The sequence below is a fragment of the Antrostomus carolinensis genome, unplaced genomic scaffold (genome assembly GCF_000700745.2).
Source record: "Antrostomus carolinensis isolate BGI_N321 unplaced genomic scaffold, ASM70074v2 scaffold43039, whole genome shotgun sequence".
NCBI lineage: Eukaryota > Metazoa > Chordata > Aves > Caprimulgiformes > Caprimulgidae > Antrostomus > Antrostomus carolinensis.
In genome coordinates this window covers 913-1,912 of record NW_010337225.1, presented here as the reverse complement: position 1 = coordinate 1,912, position 1,000 = coordinate 913, and the positions used below count along the sequence as shown (strand labels likewise).

The 1,000-nt window shown below is 57.6% G+C and overlaps 1 protein-coding gene across 1 annotated transcript in view; it reads left to right on the top strand.

The window, feature by feature from the left end:
* Positions 1-472: 472 nt before the first annotated feature.
* The window catches only part of LOC114818900 (opioid-binding protein/cell adhesion molecule homolog), a gene marked incomplete at its 3' end in the record, with an annotated part of 1,391 nt that continues 863 nt past the window's right edge, over positions 473-1,000 (top strand). The window contains exon 1 of the mRNA XM_029086773.1: positions 473-605. Coding sequence (XP_028942606.1) covers positions 473-605 — 133 coding nt within the window. The remainder of the gene's footprint in view (positions 606-1,000) is intronic.

The following is a 1,000-nucleotide window of genomic DNA, read 5'->3' as shown; positions in this document are numbered from 1 at the left end:
ATCAGTTGTTATCGGCACGGCAGCATTTTTCACCGGACCCGTCAGGCCGGCCGGGCACTCGAGGGTCGTACGGCGTCCTCTGCGTCCCCAGCTCCCGTCCACTCCTGCCGCGCGATTCAGTCGCCCCGAGGCGAAGCCGGAGCGCCCTTGAGATGCCGTCTGTGACAACAGGTCCAGTGGGATCTGTGGAAATGTAATCAAGGTCTGTAGATGTCCTTCTCCTTGTCCTGCTAACCTGGTAGGCAACGATCGTTGTCGCAGGAGGGTATCAAGGAGTCAGGCAGGTTTTTCGCGGTCGGGAGAGGGGGAGTGGGAGTCCCCGTGCCCGGAAGGGAAAGGCTTGTTCGGGGCGTTGTTTTTTTGAAGGCTGGTGATGTTCAGAGCCTTGTAGGATGTGTAGATGGGAGTTCCTCAGGGGAGCCGGGGTCCCCGGGCGTCCCTCTGTCCTTTTTCAGCCCGGTCAGTTTGGGAGATGACGCGGCAGGGCAGGGTGGTGCCCGGCGGGGAGCGCACCCTCCTTTCCCCGTGTCGCGGGCGTCCGCCGCAGGGCTTTTCGGGTGATCGTCCCCAGATCCTGGTGCCAGGAGAGGGCCCTGGGCGCCAGGGTAGGGCGCGAGATCCCCTGCGAGCAGGGGCTCTGGATGTGTCGCGCGCTTGTGGATGGGCTGTGGGATATTGTTTGTAGTGTGGTAGGAGCGTTGCTTTTTTTTGCAGGGGTTTTTTTGTATCGACTCCTTTCCCAAGCGTGCAGATTGTTTCGGGGGTGACATCCTACGGCCCATACGGCTGCGAAGCAGTGTCACGGCTTTTCGTTGGGGCTGGGGATGTTTTTGGGTGTGGAGATTGCCTGGTTATTTAATAGATGGAGTGTCTGGGGATGAAGTCCTATAAATCAAGGCAGCCTGTATTGAATGGAACAGACGCTTAGTAATTTTAGCAGCTTTAATAAATATGCTAAGAGATGAGGTTTGTTACAGGCTGTAATGAGAGGCAGTTAGCG